General features: G+C 51.3%; 1 protein-coding gene across 8 annotated transcripts in view; it reads left to right on the top strand.

The window, feature by feature from the left end:
• Ctbp2 (C-terminal binding protein 2) overlaps nt 1-21983 on the top strand; it is a 140455-nt gene that overhangs the window by 105384 nt on the left and 13088 nt on the right. For 7 of the 8 annotated variants that reach the window (XM_036196304.1, XM_036196356.1, XM_036196331.1 and 4 more), the window contains 2 exons: nt 19108-19262; nt 19473-19617. In XM_036196304.1, the coding sequence (XP_036052197.1) occupies nt 19108-19262; nt 19473-19617 (300 nt within the window). Of the gene's footprint in view, nt 1-1686; nt 3596-19107; nt 19263-19472; nt 19618-21983 lie in introns of those variants that run through there. The other variant, XM_036196293.1, reaches the window with a different exon arrangement.

Genomic DNA, 21983 nt, shown 5'->3' with positions numbered 1-21983 from the left:
TTTGCTCTGTGGCTGTGTGTGTGTGTGTGTGTGTGTGTGTGTGTGTGTGTGTGCGCGCGCGCGCGTGCGCGCGCCCCGTATTCTCAATGAACCTGATTAGAGGTAGAGAGTTGTAAAGCCTCTCCTGTGTGTGTCATGACCTGTACCCTTGGCCTTCCTGACCTGGTCCTCCCTCGCCTGCCGTTCGCAGTGTGCTGTGGATAGGTTCCAGACAGTGGTGGGAATCTGCAGTGCAGTCTTTTGCCTTTCTCAGCTCTTCATCCCTTCTTGAATCCTAGGAAATGGGGAGTCGAAACAAGATTTGGGTCTCTTTGTCACTGAGTATGACATTGGGTCAGGGATGGCGGCAATGATGTTGATGTGATGGTCTATGGGAGCATGTGCTCGGGTTAATTGCACCACAGTGCAGCCTGGTCACAGCTGCCCTGGGCAGGTTTGGAGGGATAAGAACTCCTTAAGGAGTATTGGTGGTTTCCACAGCTCTTGTCCCAGAATTTGATATGAATTGACTGGGCTTGGGTAGGGTGAAAGCATGGTACCACCATAAACCTGCTTCATAGAAAAGGTACATTTCCCAAATTCACAACCCACAGTAAGTTTTCCAATGCTTCTCACATTTGGATTTTTAATTTAATGGCTGGTATCTCTCTAGTTGAAGGTTCTAGTTAAATCTTAGATTAAGAGAGAAGTGGGTGAAGGTACATAATTTCCTTGGTCTCGTGCCTGCATTACTTATATTATCTCATTTAAATGTACTTCTTGCAGGGCAGTGGTGGCGCATGCCCGTAATCCCAGCACTTGGGAGGCAGAGATAAGTGAATCTCTGTGAGTTCGAGGCCAGCCTGGTCTACAGAGCTAGTCCAGGACAGGCTCCAAAGCTACAGAGAGAAACCCTGTCTCAAAAAGAAAAAACAAAAACAAAAACAAACAAACAAAAAATGTACTTCTTAATCACCATCTTGGTTTATTTTGTGAAATCTGTGACATATCGGTTTGGCAGGGGGCCGCGGGGTCGCAGGGAGGGGGGAGCAAGGAAGAATGGGGCTCTGCACATGGCCCACAGGGTGAGATGGGAAGCACAGGAGTCCCTGGTTTTTCTTCCTTGGTGGCCAATCCTCGGCTCAGCCTGGCGTTTGTTGTCTTGCACTGATTAATTCCGGTCTTAACCCACACTTTGTCTTTTTCCCTGGTGGTATGAAAAAAATCTGTCTTTCGATCTTAGGGTGAGGAGTCTATTTGGATTTGCGCAGGGTGACCTGCTAGGGACTACAGGCTTGCTTCTCACGAAGGCTCTCCTGTACTCCATTTGATCTGTTCTAGCGGTCTGCCGTGGGATTAGAACTGGACAGACAGCTAAGCAGTCCTAGTTTGCTTCTCTTGTCATCAGTGGAGAGGGGCTGGCTTGTCAGGGGGCTCTCCAAAGAGGGACAGAATGACTGGGCAAGGGATGGGAAGGGATCAGATTGGGGGTAGGGGGAGCCATGTTAGTCTTGGCTAAGGCAGGCAGCCGGCTTCATCAGTCTGAGTTGTCACATGGAACAAAAAGCTTTAGGGGTTTTATTTAGCTCCTAATCCTCACGCTGCAAAAGCTGAGGGCCATGTGAGCACAGCCACCGGAAAAGGGGGCCCAGCAGGCTGGAGTACAGCCTCCTGCCTGGGCTACAGCCGCACAGGACAGACCTTGCGGGCTACCATTGGGGAATGAGGCAAAGTTCCCGTGAGTCTGCTTTTTGCCTGCTAAGGTTTCAGAGGATTAATAATTTAGGTCGTGCCTTGAAACAGAAACCCCCGGTTGGTTGTTCCTGCCGTCTCGGAAGGGCTCGCGTGCGGCCAGGTCTGGTTTTGATGTATGTAATTGAAGATTTATAAAGAAAGGCTTCCTCCCTGTCTCTGCTGGAGTCATTTGCTCTGCCAATGCCGGTTCCCAGCAGGCACATCAATATTGGCCGTTCTCAGAGCTGGGATGCCGCTGGCTGGTATGAGGTCCCTTGGGAGAATGCTGGGCCTCCCGGGAGGAGAAGTTCTCTGACGTATGGCCCCGGAGAAGGGACGTGGTGTGAGCTGCTAAACCACTGCGCACAGGACACTGAGCCTTACCTATCCCGGGAAGCTTTTTATAACTCACTGCCATCAAGAAAAGGGTCGGTGCCTAACTTCGCCTTCTACGACAGCAGACAGGCAGTGATGTCTGGCCGTGGCTCCATGCTGCCACAAGACTACTATGGCGACCCATCCAGGGGCACCAGGGTACCCAAGGAGCCTCCCTTCTATCGTGACCCAGGAGCCAGCCGGCCGGTGCCCAGCTACGGAGTGCTTGGCAGCAGAGTGCCATGGGAGCAGGTACAAGGCCAGTTACCTGCTCTGCAGGATACTGGCCACCTGTACCGGGAACCTGGGGCTAAAACCCTCCCACATGGGCAGAGGACACATGGCAGAACTCCATCTCCTGGGAGGTATGGAAGGGAACAGCCTGATACAAGGTTAGGGATAGAAGTACCCACGTACTCCCCCACCCCCAGTCAAGTCTACAGTGATATCTGTGAAAGACCTGTTGATTCTGCCCCTGCCAGACAGGTGGCCCCAACATGCCTGGTTGTGGACCCCAGCTCAGCTGCTCCTACCGAGAACAGCACAGGATTGGCTCCAGGTCCCCTGAATAGAGGCTATGGCCCTACCCGGGAAAACATCCACTCGAAGCTGACGTATGAGAATTATGAAGCTGACTTGTCTACGTTCCAGGGCCCTGGGGGCAAGAGGACCGTGTACCCCGAGTTTCTGGCCCTGCTGCGGGCAGAAGGTGTGGCAGAGGCCACCCTGGCAGCCCTGTTACAGCAAGGCTTTGACTCCCCAGCCGTCCTGGCCACCCTGGAGGATGCTGACATCAAGTCTGTCGCACCCAACCTGGGCCAGGCCCGTGTCCTGAGCCGCCTAGCCAGCAGCTGCAGGACAGAGATGCAGTTTCGGAGACAGGACCGGACAGGCCCTCCACCCCGCACTCGGTCCAGTAGCTTTAGCCACCGAAGTGAACTGCCCAATGACTTGGCCTCGCTGGGCACCACAGCTTTGCAGTTTCACCCTGCTGGGCCTTTGCAGACACCATCTCCCCGAACTGGAGAGCTAGCTCGCCGCCCCTCCAGCGCGCCTTCCCAGCACCTGCTGGAGACAGCTGCTGCTTACTCTGCCCCAGTGGTGGGGGCCCAACCCCCCCACTTGCCCTCCAACTCTGGGTATAGCTCTCCTACCCCTTGTGCCCTAACAGCACGTCTGGCTCCCTCATATCCTTCACAAGCTGGGGTAGCCTTGACTAACCCAGGGCCTTCTGTCCCCCTTCACTCAAGTCCCAGAACAGCTTACTCCACCTCGTACACAGTGCCCATGGAGCTGCTGAAGAGGGAGCGCAGCATGACCACCTCTCCACTGCCCAGCCCCCATGGCAGCCCCCAGCTCCTGCGGAAACCTGGAGCCGCCCCCATGGAGCCGGCTGCCCTGCCGCCAGTCAGCCAAAGCCTCCACACACCTCACTCTCCGTACCAGAAGGTGGCCCGTCGGACGGGGGCCCCCATCATCGTGTCAACCATGCTCACTCCAGAACCAAGTAACTTACCCTTCCTGGCTGGGAGTTCAAGGGGTCAGGGAGAGTACAGAGATTTGAGAAGAAAATAATTTGTTCCTACCGGTCTTAAAGAGCAGATGTGTGTCTTGTCTGTGCCCGGCCCTCTAACCCTACCAGAGTACTAGGGTGAATGCTGAGGTCAGTCCCCTCCTCCCATGGGCTATGCTTGAGTTCTGCAGATTTATGTAGCAGGTTAAGCCCCAGTTTGCAGACTTCCTCTTCTGGTTTTGAAACTTACCTGCTTTCCAGAGAGGATCAGAAGCCCTTCTGAGAGACTGTCCCATTTTTATGCATGAGACGGGTGGTTCTCTAATTCCATTGGGTAGCTTTGGAAAAGCCAAGAGTATCTGATGGAATGTCTCCTATAAATTGTGCATGGATAATTTGCTGGTAAAAGTGCCTGGCAGTGTGGGCAGCACCCCCGCCCCCCCCGCGCCCCCCCCCACACAACCAGCACACAGTATCAAAGGCAGAGATTCTCCTCTGCCGATAAGAACACGTCTGTTTCCATAGTTGTGGGCTAAACAAAGCAACATGTTGAAATCTCTTAGAACTGTTTGAAAGAAGAAAAAAAAAACAGATTAAGCCTCTCATTTTAGAAAACATGGTTGGGAATTCTACTTGTTCGTGGGGAAGATACTATTTCCACGTTGAAGGGGGGGGTGCTAGGTGGTTTTCTTCAAAGCAGAAGCCCAGAGTGATTGACTCACTGTGTGCTTTTCACTGGACACTGGTTAAACTTCTTGGTGGGTGTTCTAGAATCCGGACTGAAAAGGTCAATCAGTTTTCTTCTTTGCCAATCCGTTTTCTTCTTTGCCTTTGCCTTCCAACGTACATAATTTAGAAAATGACATCATTTTTATACTAATTTTTGTTTTGTTTTATATGTATGCCTTTGTGCCTGCCTGTATGTGTGTGCCAGGGTTCCCAGAAACCAGAAGAGGGCATATAATGCCCTGGGATTAGCATTCCAGGTGGATGTTAGCTGCCCGATCCAGGTGCTCGAAGTTGAACCCAGATCCTCTGCAGGAAGAGCAAGTGCTCTTAACTGCTGAGCCCTCAAAAGATCTTAAAATACACTTTTAAAAATATCTAGCATATTGGACAGCGGTAGTGGAGTGGGAAATGTACATTTTCTACAGTGTCCTCTACAGGCCTTGGATAAGCCTGGTCTTAGGAGCCTTGAGATAGGTTTTTCTCTGAGGATGGCATAGAGTGACTGTCGGGACTTAAGATTCAGCCCTCCAGGCTTTCTGTCTTTCTAAAGGGACTGGCTAACTGCTTGAGGGTGGGTTGTCTCCCCTCCCGCTCCTCCAATTTGTTGTTTTTTCTTGTTTTTCTCTTGCTAGTGAGTCTGGCGTTGTGCTCTCCACCCCCACTATTTTTTTTTTTTAAGTCTGATTATATACTTTGAAATCCATGGGGGCCAGGAAGGGGGTCGGTAAGTTTTGAGGGCCCGTGTGCCTGCTTTCTCTCTGTCCAACATTCTTTCTTTGCAACCAACTCATTTGCATGGCGGTGACATTTGTTGCTCCAGTAATTTCATCTGATAATGGCTGGGCTTGCAAAGCGGATCTGAAAACATATTCCTTAATTATGTGTTGCTAAGCAACGGAAGGGTTTGGTCATAATCACAGAAAGATTATCTCCTCACTGAAGTCCTGGAAAGGTTTTGCTGAAGGAGGAGGTCCTGCAAAATTGCCGTCTCCCCCTGTCTGTTTACTGTGTTGCCGCATTCGAACAAAAACACTCGGTGCTATTTGGGTACGGGGTGAGGGATGTTATAGAAGTTGTTTGGAGTGTGATTGTTGACACACTGCTTTACAGACCCGAGGATATTGATTTTTATTTCATTTGCATGGCAGCGAGCCATCGCCGAGCGAGCCTGCAGTCGGAAGTCTGCCAGCAAATAAATTTCTCTGTCAAAGGATCTATCCCAGAGCGCCAGTTGTCATCCCCGCTTCTTATCGTACATTCCGTGTGACATTATGACTCTACCCTGTCGGGGCTGGGGGCAGGGCCTCGGCTTCCTGGCCGCTTCTTGGCTGTGCAAATGGCATTTGGGTGACAGGTTTGTTTCATGGAGTGTACAGCCAGATCGGGGTATGCCGAAGGCAGTCAGGGACTTCATGGAGTGTCTATAGGCACTCTTCAGGCAGAGAGGTGCTGAGTCCCAGAGGGACCGGTGTCAGACCAAGGGAAAGGCACCAGAGACCTGAGGCACATTGCTGGGTAGCCTGCCGTGCCTCTGGGCCCAGAGATGGCGACCTCCGGTCTTGAAATGGAGTTGTATTATGTTACTCATTAGTGGCAGGGTCAGCCTGACAGATTCCTCATTTTGATTTCGCCAAACTCTGTTGGTTTCTGCCCAGTGTGGAGGGTCCTGGAGTGCCTGGGAAGTGTACACACACACACACACACACACACACACACACACACACACACACACACACGTTCCCTTATGGTGAGCTGATGTCAAATGTTAGCTGCAGAATTGTTTGAGGAATTTTTTAAGAATCTCCTTTGGCTCTTCAGACACAGTGTGGATACTAATGTTTGCTTTTTTTTTTTTTTTTTTTTTTTTTTTTTTTTTTTGGTGTGTGTGCACAATAACAATAGGCTTCTATTTGCAGGCCTTGCCCCAGCCCATCAACCAAGCAGTTCAGAACAGCAAGGCAAGGCAGGCAGATGCTCAGGATTAATGGGTTTCTGGGCAGAGCTTCGTGAGTGATAGCACCTGGTGGGTCAGCTCTCCAGCCCACGCTGACACGTGGCTGTCACATGTTGTCATCTGTGGCCAAGAGTCTGAGCCACTCTGTACCAGATGCCAAGGGGCTTCAAGCAAACACCAGTATGGTGGCGACCATTTTCCATCCTGTCTTCCCCCAAACCAGCAAAGCACAGAAAAGCACAGCTTGCCAGCGCTCAGCCAAGGGCTAGGCGCAGGGTTCAGTGTCTTTGATGGGTGAGAAACAGTCTCCCCACACCCACACCCATCTCCCATATTCCCAGCTATTTTTTTCTTAATGTAGCTGTACTGATGAAGCACCTGAAGGCTCCATTCTAGTTATCTTGTTGCCAAGGCTATTATTAAGGACTCTTAAGGTCAGTTGGAAAAATCTATGGCTATTTATCCAGTGGTGTGGTATGCCATTGCGCTGATTCTGATGCCATGTGAACACATGATCTGATTAGAAATCAGACTCAGGATGGGGATCACTCCCACAGGGCCCCAGTGATTCCCTCAGATGTCTTTCTTTGAAGTGCTTTCTGCATGCTCTGAGGATGGGTTCTTTGGTTTGTAAGGATGCTGAAAATGACCTCCTTGAAGTTCCAAAGTCCCCTTCACTACTCTAATAGAACAAGCCCAAGGAGGACCTATGTGTGATTCTGTAGACCTCTCCTGAGTGCTTGGCCTGTTCCTGTCGGAGTTAGGGCTACACTTGGCCGTGAGCTGCTGTGACCACATGACCAAACTCTTCCCTCTGTATGAGTTGGGGAATTTCATCCTCACAGTGAAGAGCATTCTCCTTTGATTAAACGGAATGCAAGCTGTTCTTTGGTCCCTAGAGGACCAGGGCCAAGCTGTCAGCAGCTATGACAGGACAAGATTAAGTGGACAAAGTCGGGGGTGGATAGGAAGCTGGGGAACCAGGCTAGAACACGAGACCTCTCCTGGTGAGCTTGAACACAAGGAGGAGTAGAAGGTTCTTCTAGGAGCTTCGTAGCATTTAATGAGGGAACACTTAAAAGACTCGTTGCACTGAGTACTGGAGAGCTTTTATTGCTAGGGAGCTTTTTCTGAATGGCCCTGTTGTGTCCTCTTGACCGCCTAGCTAACGAATTACCGTCTCTAGGGTTGGGTTTACTTTCTTGTCACCTCCCGGGTGCCGTTGCGTCTTTGGCCTTTCTTGTGTCCAGCAGCTGCCTACATTGTACTGTCTTTATCATTTTCATTCAAGCTCATCAATACTTATTCCAAATGAAGTAGCTCGACTCTTCCATGTAGTTTTGGGCCCTGGAGAGTGGCTGCCCCCTCTTTAGTTCCCCATGTCCATGCCGGAATGGACAGTAGGAGAACAGAGTACCGAGTTCTGCGGGCCATTTTCCTATATCTGTCCTGTTCAAAGCTGGCCTCCCTGCCTGAGAACTTTTCCTGTCAGATACCATAGAGAGAGAGAAATGTTACTTGGTGCATTCTGGTGTTTCCCTCTATGTGGGGATTTGAACCTAGAATACATAGAAAAAGTGACTTTGGAAAGGAGGGTGTGGGGAGGCACCCTGACCAGCTGCCACACTTGGGAGAGTCAGCCTGCTGGCCTCACAGATGGTGAGCCTACAGGAGGGTCCTCAAGAGTCACCTTCTTTGTGAGCCAGAAACACTCACGCAGAATGAAGAAAGTTGAGCAGATGGGGCCTCTTACCTCTTCTGCTGACCCCGGGGGTTGCCTCAGCTTCAAAATGGCGGTAACATCTGTGCTTCAGGGCCTTTGGCCTTGGTGGTGTGGAGAGAGGACTGAGTAAGGTCTGCCAGGCCCCAGCCCCCTTTGGAGGGGCAGGGTAACGTGTGTTCCATTCCCAGGGATGAGCTGCTTGATCTCAGTGGACACAGAGTGCCCACGGACAACCCTAGTCCTCGGGCATGGGTTGGCTGTGCCTCTCACTGTGCCTTTGTGATGTGAGCACCCAGGCCCGTGCCATCCCAATTGCTGCTGCCTCCTGGTTCATGCACAAAAGACACTGCAAGTGCCAGGAGAAACTGGTACATCCTCCCTCCTCTGTCCCCTAACTTGTATTGAAGCCCCTGTGCTGGGTGGGCGGGGGGACCCCGGGTACTTGAACACAGTAGGTGCTCTCAGCCTTCAGAAGGAGAGTCTGAGCATGATGAAGGCTCAGGCCTCTGTAGCCCTTCACTTGGGAGGCAGAAGTATCGCCACCAGTTCTGGTCTAGCATGGGCTACATAGTTCCAGACCAATTAGGACTGCATGGTCTGTGATCTGTGTCAAATGATCTTGACCTCAGGGTGAGATGGGCCTCTGATGTCCAGGGACCACACGTGGGCCCTGCAGATTCCTGCAGCTCCTGTCCACATTCCTCAGGCAGGTTTCTTTCCTGTTCTAGTCTTCCAGTGTGTTTATCTCCGGCATTCATTCTCTGTTGCCATGGGCACAGTTTTAGTTAGCATTTAAGAACTACTCACGCCGGGCTGTGGTGGCACACACCTGTAATCCCAACACTCGGGAGGCAGAGGCAGGCAGTTCTTTGTGAGTTCAAGGCCAGCCCTGTCTACAGAGCGAGATCCAGGAAAGGCGCAAAGCTACACAGAGAAACCCTGTCTCGAAAAAAATCAAAAAAAGAAAAAAGAACTACTCACACCCTGTCAGGATGCACCACCTTCTAAGCATCCAGGTCTGCAAAGGCAATAGCTGGAGACCAGAGCAAAGCCACCAGGTTCTAGCATGGGAGACGTGGGAGGTTGGAATTTTGTGGCCTTACATTTCTTTTAAGGCCAGGAAGGCTGTATGTGCCTCTGAACCAGCCAGGCCTCGCTCAGGGGCCACACAGGACATAGGCCATCCTCAGGGGAAGGTATCTGTGGTTCCTGCCTGCAGTTCTCAGCAATGCTGTTTGTCCTCCTGTGTCGCTCTGCCCTGGCCTCTGCAGAGGTGTGTGGTTGTCTCCATCAGTGGGTCACTAGCTTGCAAGAGTGGTTTCCTACTTTGCTGGCCTATGCACAGTTCACATTCATCAGAATCTGGTCAGTGAGTCTCGTGACAGGAAAGGAGAGAGAGGTGTCTTTGGAGACATGTTCTAGGTTGCTCTTTCTCTGGAAAACTCAGCTAGTGTGTCGGAGGCAGGTGGAAAAGATCTTTCTTCCCTGGCCTGATTGAAAGTAGAAGAAACAGATGTGCATTAAACACCTCTGGGGCCACAGGGAACTACTAACAGAAATACACAGGGAACTTTGATTGACAGGTATTCCTGTCCTTTGGAACCCTTCTTCATTGTCTTCTCTTACCAGTTACTGAATGGGAGGGCACCCTACCTAGGCTGCTGGTGTGTGGCTATGGGAGCCCCAGAGTGGGACTGTCTGCTCCCTGGCCCTCCTGACCTTGCCCATTATGGCTGAAGTGTGGCCCCTGAGTTCTCTCTCTGCCTGAGGCTTTGTGGGAGGATGTTCCTTCTGAGTCAGAGCTTGGCAGACGCCCAAGAGTCCCTTGCTGTCTCAAGGTTTCATCACACCTTGTCTGGCCTGTGGGCTAGTCGTGCATGCAAAGCTGAGGGCATCTGAGACACCAGCCGCAGGTCACCTCAAGGCTGTTCCTACAGAGAAAGTCACACACAGATTTGTGGAATTCTGTTTTTACATCCGAGCCAGGGTATGTCTTATCTGGCATGTCTATCAGTACATGTTGAGTTGCAGGCCACTGTGAAGAGTGATCTGGTATCTCCCCAGACTATGGTTCTGAGGTCTCTGGTGACTAGCCACCAAACCTCAGGCATGGGTCTCAGAGGCCTTGTAAAAATCAAAGGGACTTTGGAGTTTTTCTCTTCCTTGGTGTTACATTGGGTGACAGTCACTATCACAGTAGTTCCCCGCCCCCCCCCCCCTTAGGTCTTAAAGCCTACGACCCCGGTGGAGGGAGGAACCAACCCTGCCTGGTGAGATCCTTGACCCTGTGCAGTTCTTGACTTAGGTGTCTGCAGCTTATGTCTTTGATTGATGGGTGGGTCTGTTCAGTGAGGGCAGCAGACTCTGAAGACCAACCTTCCCACTAAGGTAGCAATAGAGGAGGAGCTTTTGGCCTTCTTTCTAGAAGGCTTGATGTGTTGGATGAATCCCTGGCCTGGCCTGAGGTTTAGGTCACTGTTACAGTGCCTATGAATGGTGGCTGTGGGCCAGCCAGTCCCCTTTACACCACGGTGAGCCCCAGCTTCTCCTTCAAACTCTAGAGTTGTCAGGTAGCACTGAGTCAAGTCCTTCTCCATGACCCTGAGAATCAGCATGCCCCTTGGCCTCACTTTCTGTGTTGGAAAATCAGAATCTGCCTTAGGCATCAGTGACGCAGGGTTGAAGAAAGGGTGGTGCGGAGGTGGCTCCTGTAACCTACATATGCATCAACAGGGACTCGTAAGGCTGCCTTGATTTCAGTTGTGACCGTGTAGACAGTGTGGGGCCACTGTTTCATGTGGCTGTGTGATTTCATTACTTCACTAAAATATTGAAGAGCTGGGGGTGGATGCGCATGTCTGTAATCATAGCACTCTGGAATCGCAAGTTTGAAGTCAACTTGAGCTACACAGCAAGTTTTAGTCTAGCCTGGGTTGCAGAGTGAGACCCTGTCTCAAAAATCAAAAGGGATTTGTTGTTGTTATTGTTATTGTTGTTGTTTAATGTATATTGAAAGCCAGTAATGGGAAAGTGGTAAGAGACGGGGCTTACTATTCTGCATTTAAGCCAGTCCCCAGATCTGGAAAGTATACTCTGTAAGTGGCCTAATGCCTACAGCATTGACTGTACTTCACATGGGGGTGAGAGCCGTGCCTCAGGAGAGAGACCTATCCCGGGGGACCCTAGAGCTGCATATAGCTGCCTTTTCCTCTCCACCATGGCTGCGCAGTGGAGGGAGTCACTCTCCATGGTCTTTCCAGCATGTTGCACTCACCCAACCCATGACCCTGACAGTCAGGCCTTGATTTAAAGGCTATGGGTAGCCACAACCCCTGGAGAAATACAGCCTAGATATTCATAGCTAGACCTCACAGGAGTCACAGCCACCAAGAAGGCAAAGTGAGTCAGTCAGCAGGACCAGGGTTGACTTAGTGCCCAGTGAGGCTGCAGAATCCCAAGCCTTGAACAGGAAGTTCACCGAGTTCTGGTAGCTAGTTACCGGGAAGCACCTCCTAACTTGAGGTTTATCCGTTTAAGATTCTTCTCTGGCCAAGTCCTTAGATTTTATTCTGCAGCTGAGCTCGGGTGTCATGGCCACGTGCACAAGAGACCGAGGCAGCACAGGTTCAGATATGAGGGACAGAGACGGGCTCTCAGAACAAGGTTGCTCCTCCTCCCCACACACCCCTGCCAGAGAAGCCAACTGATTGAAGTAGGCTTATAGATAAATGTTCCTTCCAGAAGAGGGGTCTCCAGGGACCTGTGTGCCACACTGGGAGCGGAAAAGTCCATCACTTGAGAAACTAATACAACCCCACACTTAAGAGATAACCGTACCCACAAGCCCAGGACTTCACCCTTCCAGCCTATCTTCTGTCCTTGGTGCTAAATAGGACATGCAACCCATCTTTAGCAAAACAGCAGTGGAGGCTGTGCCCTTGACTGTGCATTAGGACACGTCATTCCTGGTCAGCTTCTGGTAATGTTCTTCAGGGACCCACTTCAAGTCTGTGGTCGGCAGAGATGTGCTATGTACTGGCTGGATTCTCAAGATAAGGAATGGGTTAGGAGACATTTCATTTTGGAACACCAAGAGCTGCTGGAGACTGGCAGGTGACAGAAGAAGCCCAGTCCCCAAGTCACGCAAGCGAGGCTGTCGTGGAAAGAGAAAGTCTCTGTCACATCCCTTGTTTGAGCACTCTGGACAAGCTGTCTCAGGGTTCTGGGTGGAGCCAGTTGGAGTAATGGTAGATGCTGGTCTTTGAGGTGGCAGGGTCGTCCAGGTTTGCTGTGCTGAACGGGAAACACGATGTTTCCACGTAGCATAGGACTCTAGTTTCACTCTGGATGGCACCACACCCAAATATACAGGTGCATACACACACACACACACACACACACACACACACACACACACACACACACACACGTCTAGGTTAGCAGCAGTCACACAGGAAGCCTGCAGGGCCCACGGCCATGGCCTAGGCATTTGGAGCAGCAATCTGTGTGCACCTGTTGGGTGATCATGGGGACCGAGACGATTCTCACTTGAGCTGTAACCCACTAAAACATAAGGTGTATTCAACAAACCAACCTACTCAGCATCTCGTGGCCCTCCCCGAGTCTCACCTAGCTCCTGAGTTCAGAGGGGCCTGGTGACAAACCAGCTCCTTGAGGCGTATGCAGGAGCAGTGGGCCAGCCCTTTCTCAACCATCTTTGCCTGTTCATGAGGCCTACCATGGGCCCTTGCCCTTCCGGGGGGCATCTGTTAGTTTTTGCTCCCTAGGAGATCATTCTAAAAGTACTGGTAACCTTCCAGCCAGTGGTTCTTCATTCTAGGCGGTTTATGGTACACGCTTCTCAGGATCTGGCACAGCTTAGCGCTCAGGTTTGAAGGATTATGAGGTCTTCTAAACAAGCCACTGTTCCTCTGTGCAGCTGTTGTGGTGGTGGCCCTTGCTAGTGGTGGTGGCCCCACACAGCCCTGCTTCATTCCAGGCTCATCTAGTTTATGTCGAGGGTAAATGACCTTCAGGCTCCTTTCCTCATGACAAGAATAGGTCAAGGTCATCAGTGCCAGGCGGGGAGATTTCAGCAGGCCCTGGTGTGGTGTGCCCTGGTGCTGAGAGACATTGAATCCACAAGGCCCGTGAGCTCAGAGTTGTGCCAACAGAAGCTGAGGGTTCTGGTCAAAGTGGTGTTTTCTGACCTTTGCAATGGTGGGGCGTAAAGTGGTGACTCTTAGCAAGACGCCCCATCTGAAAGGCTGCCTCTGAGTTTCTCCCAGGCTTCCCAGCAGGGAGCGGAGTGCTGTTGGCTGCTCCCTTAACCGCCGGAGCTGCTGGTGTGTGTATCCCTACACTGGCAGGTCGGAAGCCGTGTATTGGCAGAACAAGAGACACAGCTCTTCGACTCCTCTTAGTCACATGCTGGGGTGCCTTAAGGCTGAGCCTCGATTTTGGGTTTGCATTATGAAGCCCAAGTCACTGGTAAATGCGTGCGCGCGCGCGCGCGCACACCCACACACACACACACACACACATCACATCTCAGTCCTGGTTTTCCACCTGACTTTCTAGAAATTGTGTCCAGCCAGGAGGGTAAGGTCCTCCTGAAAAATGGCCATATAATAGGCAGACGTCCATACCGAAGGGGAGGCTTGTCTTACAACACTGGGGAAACTCTGTTGCGCCCCATGAAAGGTTTACCTTGCAGGTGGTAGCAGCTCCTAGGTCTGCATGACTGGTTCCATCTTCTAGGTTTCGTGTTCCTGTGAGTAAGGCTGGGACAGCTGCCCATAGACTCAGTGGCTTCCCCCTTATCTCATGGGTCTCAGAGCTAGTAATGAATCATTTCCAGACTTGGCTTCTTGCTAGGCACACAGCAGTCATGGATTACACGCTTTTATCTTGGAATCTTTATAGGGGCTGTTTGACCACCTTGACCTTGCCATTGCTGGGTTTTGCAGGAACCATTCCTTAGGTTTTGCAGCGCAGCAGGTTAATTTAAAATCAGTGGCCTGCAGGTGGCAGTATGATGTAACTCAAAGTCAGGACAGCTGATGGAAAACCATCTTGAGAGTTCCAGCAAACCAACCTCAGCATACAAGAGGCTCTGTCTGGGTGCCACCCCTGAGCTCCTGGTCTCTGTCTCCTGATCCCAGCGTGGCCAGTATAAGGTGTCAGAACTTCCAGAGTACATTGCCAGCTTCTGTCCCAGTAGATAGCATCGTGGTCAGAGTGTGCACAGAGAATGGACAGTGCTGTAATGGGAAGCAGGGTGTACGGGCTTTCATTTTACAGCATCCTCTGGAAATAAGTCACAAATTCTTAACTCCCTTTCAAGAACACACCCCAACTGCACTAAGGACTCAGGACCAAAGTCCCAGTGAAGGACCCTTGGGGGATGTAAGTATCCATAACACCCTAATACTTTGAGGGAGTGGATGGCGGGTCTGCTCATAGCTCTGTATGTTGGATGAGATCATGTGTTTCTGGACATGTTGTATCATACAGTGCTTTTTCCAGCTACAGTAGCACAGAAGCTGGTTGTCCAGAAAGCTGCTCCACATCTCTCTAGATAGGTCTAGAGGTCACTTGGTCTACAAGGCCCTTGAACCTGGCATTACTGGGGTGGCTGGCACAGATCTGAACCACTTAGCTTGGTTGTACTTGACATTCTCTAACCTGACGTTACTGGGGAGCAGCTTCCTCTCCAAGCTATACCATACCCAGGGACCTGCAGCGCCATGGTCTAGACAGATAGATGAGCAAGTTCCATGTTGTGTAGAGGCAATCCTGGAGCCAGCTAGGAATTCACTCCAGGGGAACTGACTTGAGTTCTCTGCCCCACCTATAATGCTGGGTAGGCTTTTAGCAGTGGGATACTGCCTCCATTCCCATAAGAAGCCTAATTGTTGCTGGGCAGAAAAAGTCTATGGAGGGGGTAGAGGGACACATCATCACTTGGCATAGTTACTGAACACCTTGTCATCGGGTGTCTCTCCAGTGTGTGGGAGGCTGGGAATAATGGCGGCATCGCCAGGTCCACCAGGTCCCTGTCAGTCTTAGGGTTTGGCTATGTGGAAAAGCTGTGAGCGTGTCTATCCTAAACTCCATTTTGGAAGGACGCCTCTAAGTACCTTGCCTTGGCCTTTCTTCCCCCAAATTCCCCTATTGAAGAAATGAGCCATGGCTCCAGGCCAGGGGCCGGCCAACCTGAAGACTGATCCCCACCTCTGGGGTCATATGATGTGCCCCTGGAACCCTAATCTGTTTTTTAAAAAAAATGGTGCCCTCTTCAGAACTGTTGAAAGAGGTGGGAAGGAGGTCTTCTGGAAGCTGACTCTGTATTGAGATCATGGGGCTCTGATCTTGGGTTCCCCAATATGCCGCGGGCAGGTTCCCAGCCCTCCTCCTGTGTCAGGTGGCTTCTGTAAAGCTACTCCTCAGCCACTCTATGCCAGGTTCCGTGCCATCACTGCCACCTACCCTGCCACCCCCGTTCAGCATCCTTCCCTAGCCAACAGGGCTCCCTTGCCTCCACTCCTCCCTTTTGCCTTGATATCAGGTTTTCCCACTGGGATTCACACCTCAGGCCTTGACCAGGTGTCTTGAGGGTGCTGTGGACCCACCTCAGCTGAGGGAAAGAATGAAGGATGGGATTCACCAAAGAAAAAGGAGATCTAGTCAGGGAGAGAACTGATCACTAGGCAACCTAGAGTCTGTTACCCGGGTAACAGATAACATGCTCTGGTACTGGATGGACATCTTAGATGGTGGCTCTCAGCTGCTCCAGATGTACTGGATAGCTCTAGATCTCTGGCTTGTTCCTGGCACTGTCTTCCTTGGCAAGGTGGGGTAAATTACTACCTAATTAATACCTGGACTTCTGATGTGGCAAAATGAACCATTTTTCTAGCCTTTTCCAAAGCCAAGCTTCTTGGGAGTCTGGGCAAGGAGTTCTGACCTGTGTGGTCTGATTCAGAGTGTCTGATACTGATAACCCTCAACCCATGTTCTTGGAATTTGGCCATTTTACCCACTTTCTTTGTAAGAAGAAGGCAGGGTTATTGTCAGAACCTTACCTACCTCGGCTTGAGTGCTCATCTAGGTTAGCAGATGGTGCTCTGTACCTGAGTGACAAGATGAATACATGAGCAACTGTGGGATAATCACTGTCATCTCACTTCCCCTTCTGTGACCTGGCGGATCTCACCTGGACCTACTAAGCACAGAGGGAATATTAAGGCCATTTGTTTTCTCATAGGACCAACCTGTTAGTTATCTGAGCCTTGGGCCAGTGAGGACGTGGGGGACCTTTTTGCTGCCTTGCTATTGCCAATGTGAAAGGATTTTAGAACTGGGACCACTCAGGCACCCTACTATGTGCTTCAGAGTCTCAGGCAGGTAACAGGTGCATGCCGGGAATGCTTCCACGTGAGGATCTGGCTGCTGTTCGTTCAGTCTGAGATAGTTCATGATTCCCTTTCAACCCAGCTTGTTCTTGTAAGACCAGGACAGAAACATTCTCTCTGCTCTGAGCTCACTGTCTGTCACTGAGATTGTGCAGGTATGGTGCGAGGATGTCACCCGCACGCAGTGGTGGTGAGGGTGCCGGAGGAAGATGGACACAGCTCTCAGGAAAGCATGTCCTTCCTCAGCTTCTCACTGCAGTGTGTGGCTAGCTCCATGAGCCTGTGTGATACAGGAGGAGCCCACGTGTCCAGGCCCCTACCAAGCAGTTAGTTCAAAGGCGGCCCAGGAGCTTTTGTAGGGAGGCCTGTCTTGGGGATTCTATTGCTGTGAGGAAACACAACTATAAACTACTTGGGTAGGAAAGAGTTTGTTCCAGCTTACAAGTGTCAGGTCACAGTCCATTGCTGAGGGAAGCCAGGGCAGGAGCTGAGGCAAAAAGCCACAGAGGAAGGCTACTTGTTGGCTTGCTCCCACGAATTGTTCAGCTTGTCTTACAGTATCCAGGACCACCAGCCCCGTGGTGGTAGAGCACATAGTGAGCTGGGCCCTTCTACATCAGCAAGGAAATGCTCTACACCAAAGAGGTGGAGGCCTGAAGTGGAGGCTTTGGGTACCTTAATGCTCACATAAAGGCCACGTGGTTCCAGCGGCCTGTGTTCCCTATAGGATCTGAGCAAGTTCCCCTGGCAGGAGGGACAGCCACATCCTACCACACTGTGGACAGCCTCTGTGAGAGAGAATGGCTGATTAGAAGAAAGGAGACAGCTTAGCTTGAAATAATGTCCTGGACCACCCAAGCCCCTCAGCGTGAGAAGGGAGAGGCAACATTCCTGGCCAGAGACCTCCCTCCCTCTACATAGTGTGGGGCTTTAGGATGCTGGGAAACTTTATGTGGTTATCTGAAAGCTGTCCAGTTTCAATTTTTGTCTCCATGACAAGGAAACAGACCTTGCCCCTTCTCAATGGCATGGTGGTGTGGTGTCCCCAAAGCTGGGTCCAAGAGCATGGGACTTGGATGACTCCAGTCAAGAGGGAGAGACTGACTGGGAAGAACAAAGGTCAGGAGCTCCCGGACAGGTGACCCCAAAGGATCAGGTGCTGTTGCGCTGTGGGTGTTCGAACCTGCCCAGTCTGCTGTATAGACAGTTGGGAGGAAAGGTGCCCCAGCCGGGCTGTATCCTGGAGGACCAGCAGAGTTCAACAGAGAATATGCTTGGGTACCGTAGGGATAGCGCCCATCCCTATTCCATTTCCATATTGGCCCCATGAGAAGCTGGCCAGCATGACTGTGCTGTGTTCCTCTGGGGTATTTGTTCTCCCAAGCCCATTTGCACAGCTTGCCTGCACTTTACAGGGTGGTGGGCTAGGGCTGCCTGTGGTGACATTTTGTGTCTGCTCTAACAAAGCTTGCCTGAAGAGCAGAGGGCAAAGCCAGCCACTATTTAGCCACAGAGGCCAGGTAGTGGTGGCTCACACCTTTAATCCCAGCACTCGGGATCTCACGCCTTTGCTCTTGTCCTTGGGAAGAACACACACGCCTTTAATCCCAGCACTAGGGAGGTTGAGATAGGAAGTGATATGGCTGGGCGGAGAAACAGAATATAAAGCCGGAGGGGAGCGGAGCTCCTTCATTTTCGGCTGAGGAGTTGGTGAGGTGAGATGTGGCTGTGGCTTGTTCCTTTGTCTCTCTGATCTTTCAGCACTTACCCCAATATCTGGCTCTGGGTTTTTATTAATAAGACCAATTAGAGTTTGCGCTACAGCTACCTGCTTGCCTTAGGAGTTCTTTGGGAAGTTCTTTCAGAACAAGACGCCTGCGTGTTTGCTCCTGTTTCATTTTATGCTGGCCTGTTTGTTTGGGGACCCAGTGCACACAGGGAGGCATACCAATGGGCCTGCTGTGTGGCCTCTCAGTCTTGGGGCCTTGGGTTTGATCTAGAGATACCAGGCTGCAATTAGCTTCATGTTGCCTTTATTTTTATTTTTAAATGGTACCTGTTTTCTTTTCCATATCTCTGTAGTGTTTTGTTTTGGTTTTTGGTTTTTCGAAACAAGGTTTCTCTGTGTAGCTTTGTGCCTTTCCTGGAACTCACTCTGTAGCCCAGGCAGCCTCGAACTCACAAAGAGATCTGCCTGGCTCTGCCTCCCACATGCTGGGATTAAAGGCGTGTGCCACCACCGCCCGGTTTCCTTTGTGTTTCTTATGTATATATATGTCTATGTGTTGGTTCACATATGAAAAGCATAGGACAACTTGTAGGGGTCGGTTCTCTCCTTCTACAGTGTGGGAGTTGGTCAAACTGAGGTCATCAGGCAAGGGCCGTTACCGACTGAGCCATCTCACTGGCCCAGAGTTCGGGGCACTTAAAATGAGCTACACAATTGTCCTTCTGAGTCTTAGAGTCAACTGAGTTCATACCAGAACCTTGATCTTGGAGCCTGTGGTCTAGGAACCCCGCCCCCATTAGCTGTGTCATGTCCTGTCTTGGATGGACGTCACTGTTGGCTCCACCAGGCTCATGTGCCCTCTGCTCGCCTTGGCACTGACCACTGAGAAGGTCAAGATGTCCCCTTGTACCCACCCCACAGTCTCCTCACCACACTTTTCCACTCTCCTTATAGGTATCCGCCCCCAGATCATGAACGGCCCCCTGCACCCCCGCCCCCTAGTGGCACTGCTGGATGGCAGAGACTGTACTGTGGAGATGCCCATCCTGAAGGACCTGGCCACTGTGGCCTTCTGCGATGCACAGTCCACTCAGGAAATCCACGAGAAGGTAGGTGACACCTTATCCCACCTAGTCCCTCACCCAGGCCAACTGATGTCAGTAAGCCAATTATACACAGGAATGCCATGTTTGGAATTCTGATGCCCTTGTTCCACTGTGCCACCCTCAGGCCACCAAGTCTCCACCCTATAATTCTGCCAACAAGATCTCTGTGGGTACCCAGGGGCTCTGACCTGTGACACATGTCCCTGCCCACAGGTATTGAATGAGGCTGTGGGTGCCATGATGTACCACACTATCACCCTCACCAGGGAAGACCTGGAGAAGTTCAAGGCCCTGAGAGTGATCGTACGAATTGGCAGCGGCTACGACAATGTGGACATCAAGGCTGCTGGTGAGCTCGGTGAGTCAGAGAGCCTCGCTGGCTGCCTGCCAACCAGGCTCAGTGGCCAGGGAACCGGGCAGAAGGCAGGGCAGGTGGTCGTCCTAGCAGCTGGTTCCTGAGGTGGTCCTGTTTCCTGTAGGAGGCTGTGGGAGTCCAGCCCCTACCTTTCCCACCTTTTCTAGAGGAGGAGAGAGGGGTAAGAAAATATCAAGGGCTGGAGAGATGGCTCAGAGGTTGAGAGCACTGGTTGTTCTTCCAGAGGGCCTGAGTTGAATTCCCAGTGGCTCACTACCATCCATATTGAGATCTGGCGCCCTCTTCTGACTTGGAGGTGTATACACAGGCAGAACATTGTATACATAATAAATAAAATAAATCTTAAAAAAAAAAAAAAAGAAAAGAAACACAGGATAGCTTCGGGAGGCCTGGATCAGTACCCAACAACCCTGAAGGTTTTTATAACATGCCAAGGGAAGAGTCGAAAGACCTCCCCCTTGCTAGATCAAAGCACACTATACAGCCAAGTGTAGACCCTCCCAAACAACTGGTAACCATGCCTGTGGTCAAATCATCTCCAAATCATCTCCTTATACTGCCCTGCTGGGTAAAACAACATCAGATTCTCTGACCCTGGGTCATCTGGGCCTTCACAGTTTCTATTTCCCATGGAGCAGTATCTTTGCTCAGCCTCAGCTTCCAGCAGGTTCAGAGGCTGGAAGATCCTGAGAGATCATAGTAGACTAGTGATTTCCTCTCACAGAGCACACCAAGCAGACCATCGTCTGCCAACCAGGGGGCCTTCCCAGAGAAAACCACGGGAGGCGGGTAGAAAGCCAAGCAGGAAGGTGCGGTACCTGAATGGCACAGGGGACTCCCTGTCCACCCCCATGAGAATTGCTGGACACTGTCAGCTGAGCCCCAAGACACTGAGCCTGGGCTTAGGGAGTCATTGGGAGAGGCCCCAGAGTCACAGTATTTGGTCCTTTCCTGAAGAGTCACCTCTTAATTCCTGAGGCTCATAGATTTTAAATAACTTCGAATAACTGGAAACCCGGGTGCTGGTGGCCACCACAGCAGCCTGGCCATGCTAATGCTCATGTCGTGGGGCCTGGGCCTGCCGCCTGCTGCTGCCTCACCCCCAGGGCTCCTGGAACTCCTAGCACAGGAAAGCCAGGCATGTGCAGTGCCTCCCACAGCCATCTCTGCACCAGGCCTGAAGCTAGACTTGGCAGCTCTGTCCACAGCCCAGGGAGGGATATGCCGGCCAAGGCTGGCTGCTAGGGCAGCCCTCACCCGATCCCACTTCCCTTCACAGTTTTGAGTGGGCACTTGCTTTACTTGTTAGTTCCTTTGCATTTAGGGCAGCAGTCACCAGGGTAAGAAAAGGGCAAAGGAAGCTGGACCCGGGTGGCACCAGCCTGTGCCCACAGTCTGTTTGTTGGAGCAGCATCACAAGGGGGAAGATGGGAGACACCTCAGGTAAAGGAGAAGCAACCATATTCAGTCCAGGATTTTCTCCAGAGTCCTGGGTAAAATGGTGGCTTCCTGTGTCCCCAGCCTGAGCAGCCATGTTCATTTTCCGTTTACAGCTGAGCTCCTCTTTGGAAACAAGGAACTTGGTGTGGTTGGTGTGAGCCCACATACTTTAATGTAATTAAAAAAAAAAAAACAAACAAACTACCAGGTGTGGTGGTGTACACCTTTAATCCCTGCATGGGCGAGGCAGAGGCCACCCTGGTCTGCATAGCAAGTTCAAGGCCAGCCTCAGCTACTTAGTGAGATACTGACTTTAAAAAAAAAAAAGAAAGAAGTTTCCAAGACATGAGTAAGTATGCTTGTGTTTAAAACCCGTGTATCTGAGCCGGGCAGTGGTGGTACACGCCTTTAATCCCAGCACTCTGGGAGGTAGAGGCAGGCAGATCAATGCCAGCACGGTCTACAAAGCGAATTCCAGGCCAGGGTTGTTACACAGAGAAATCCTGTTTAGAAAAAACAAACAAAAAAGGAATGTATGTATTTGCCAGGAATAAAGCTGAATTCCCTGAGTTGGAACTGTGCAGGAAGACACAGCTCTCTAGCCCTATGCCCCTCACACACAGTTCTGTCTGGGGCCAGCCCCTCTTCTCCAGTCCAAGAAACAGACTGTCTAGGGCCAGAAAGGAGCCTTTTCTTTCCAGAGCTTTGAACAGTGTAAAGGGGGCATGAATGTCACACTGTCACTATCGTAGTCCACTGTGATTGGGGTGGGTGCCCAGAAGACATCTAGGGAAATAGACTTTCCTCCATAGGTGGCCCCTGTCAGTCAGCCAGCAGACCCTTTGGAGTAGCAAGGCAAGAGTGGCAGGTGGCATGTGTGCCCTGATCCTGGAAGGGAGCACTAGACA

The sequence above is a fragment of the Onychomys torridus genome, chromosome 1 (assembly GCF_903995425.1).
Source record: "Onychomys torridus chromosome 1, mOncTor1.1, whole genome shotgun sequence".
Taxonomy (NCBI): domain Eukaryota; kingdom Metazoa; phylum Chordata; class Mammalia; order Rodentia; family Cricetidae; genus Onychomys; species Onychomys torridus.
The sequence above is the reverse complement of the archived record's forward strand: the minus strand, read 5'-3'. Positions and strand labels throughout refer to the sequence as shown.